Source organism: Penaeus monodon, chromosome 32 (assembly GCF_015228065.2).
Source record: "Penaeus monodon isolate SGIC_2016 chromosome 32, NSTDA_Pmon_1, whole genome shotgun sequence".
In the NCBI taxonomy this organism is placed as follows: Eukaryota; Metazoa; Arthropoda; class Malacostraca; order Decapoda; family Penaeidae; genus Penaeus; species Penaeus monodon.
In genome coordinates this window covers 27,587,730-27,590,001 of record NC_051417.1, presented here as the reverse complement: position 1 = coordinate 27,590,001, position 2,272 = coordinate 27,587,730, and the positions used below count along the sequence as shown (strand labels likewise).

The 2,272-nt window shown below is 49.6% G+C and overlaps 1 protein-coding gene across 1 annotated transcript in view; it reads right to left on the bottom strand.

The window, feature by feature from the left end:
* Positions 1 to 2,272, bottom strand: part of LOC119593778 (low-density lipoprotein receptor-related protein 2-like) — a gene marked incomplete at its 5' end in the record, with an annotated part of 22,640 nt that overhangs the window by 19,679 nt on the left and 689 nt on the right. Inside the window, 1 exon segment of the mRNA XM_037942802.1 lies at positions 13 to 63. Coding sequence (XP_037798730.1) covers positions 13 to 63 — 51 coding nt within the window.

The following is a 2,272-nucleotide window of genomic DNA, read 5'->3' as shown; positions in this document are numbered from 1 at the left end:
CGTTGGGTCCAGTGCCAGCATTTCGGAAAGGACGCATCATCCGAGCACGGACGCTGTTGGCCTCTGGGGGGAAGATACACGAAGCTGAATTATGTCTCTCAGATCATTTAGAATTGTTCCACCGTTTCCTACAGTCTTTAGGACATTATCATAATTCTACTTTTTAACCAAATTACATGTCCAGTATCATTACTTCTTACATATCCAATTCCCGTAACCTATCACACAAGTAATTAAATAACCCCCCCTCGAATACAAACCAAGACAATCTATCGCCAACAAGCACACGTCGCTTTACTTCAAGTTCAGTGGCAAAACCAGGAGTCAACGCGTGGTTTCTTATCAGCCAAAAAGAACAGTCTCGCCAACCTCTAATCTCGTTCAGTTCACAAGTGCTTGTTATCGGGCCGAGTGCATGGCTTCTCAAGCGATTTACTCTACACATCCAGGGCGCGTGTGCAAGGACGGGCGCACCGGGAGAGGCGGCGGGTGTGGGCTTTCATGAGGAAAAAGGTATAGTTTTCAAGTTATGGAGAGTTTGTAAAAGCAAAAAACGAGGAGAAGAGGGGACAGGGAGGAGGAGAAGAGGGGACAGGGAGGAGGAGAAGAGGGGACAGGGAGGAGGAGAAGAGGGGACAGGGAGGAGGAGAAGAGGGACAGGGAGGAGGAGAAGAGGGGACAGGGAGGAGGAGAAGAGGGGACAGGGAGGAGGAGAAGAGGGGACAGGGAGGAGGAGAAGAGGGGACAGGGAGGAGGAGAAGAGGGGACAGGGAGGAGGAGAAGAGGGGACAGGGAGGAGGAGAAGAGGGGACAGGGAGGAGGAGAAGAGGGGACAGGGAGGAGGAGAAGAGGGGACAGGGAGGAGAAAAGGGGACAGGGAGAAGGAGAAGAGGACAGGGAAAAGGAGAAGAGGACAGGGAGAAGAGAATTAGCAGAAAAGGAGTAAATTACCAATACAAATGGCAAACACAATGAACTGCTGAAACGAGTTCTCTATGTTACCGGCGCGACGAGGTGGACAAATTAATTTTGTTTTTACTCTGGGCATTTCTTTACAGAATACCGTAGCGTAAAGTTAACCGAGATAACGGACTGGATAATGGCGGCCTAATTTATGTGCCTGGGAAAATGACTATTATTATTAATCTCCCATTCGAAGAGAAAATGAAAGAAAGAAAAAGGTAAAACTCCGATTGCTAAAGAACGTGGGAGAAGTTAAAAGCCTAATAGATCGGTGAAACAAAAGCGCAGGAAGGGAAAGACATGTCAACTGCCTAATTTTGAAATGAGGATGCCTAAAGTGAAACAATCCAATTTATCTATTTCTTTAAAAAAGGGGGGAGGGGGGGGTCAGAGGAGTAGTGAGAAGCACCTCCCGCCCTCCCTACCCGTACCCCCCCTTCCAATGATGACACAGCCGCCCTCGTGTTTCCGTCTAGGCGCGGGCAATGACCGGAAAGGTTAGGCCGGAAGCACAAGATAAGAGGTCACTGTACCATGAAGTCTAACCCTAATAACATACGCCCACCGTATCTACATTGCCTACCGCCCATTACGCCATGCACCGGCTGATGACACATGCAGTGCGGGAAAACTGTGGATTCCCAGAGTGCCAAGGTTGCCACTTACAACGGATTATTCTTTCGTATTACGAGAGGGGGGGGCAAAAGCTTGCAACAGAACTTGCACGAACGAACTATCCTAACGGCACAAACTGCACACTAATCGCTGCGTGAACCCAAATCGGCCCCCTTCCGATCGCCGTTTCTCCCTAACCGGCGTGGGCCCTGGGCCGCGTGAAGTAACCCCAAACTAAATGTATCGAAGTAACGAGTTGTGTCTTCATTGTACTTAATACTGGACTGTAAACAGCGAGATATTGGTAAATGTTCAGAAAATCTTCGACATAGTGGTATCGATTTCTCGGTTACACAAATTATGCCGCGAACACCCCCCTCTCCTCCTCCTCTAACCCAACTAACCATAATATTGGCCCCGTTAGCAAGGGAAATTTCAGACTGAAATATGAATATACAGTTTGTCAATACAGTCATATGCAGGGGGGCCGTGCCCCCGTAATACCGTCATGGGGGAGGGCTGCTGACCCCCCAACCCCCATTCTGGACAACGGATTCCACCACCTATGTACAAGAGGACAGAGCGTCAGACTAGGCATCGGGCGCTCCCTTATGTCGCTCTTATGCTCTAACAGGGCGGGGGTCGGGGGCCAGTTGCCCTCCCCGAGGTTTCACACACTAGATAGTAGTAGATT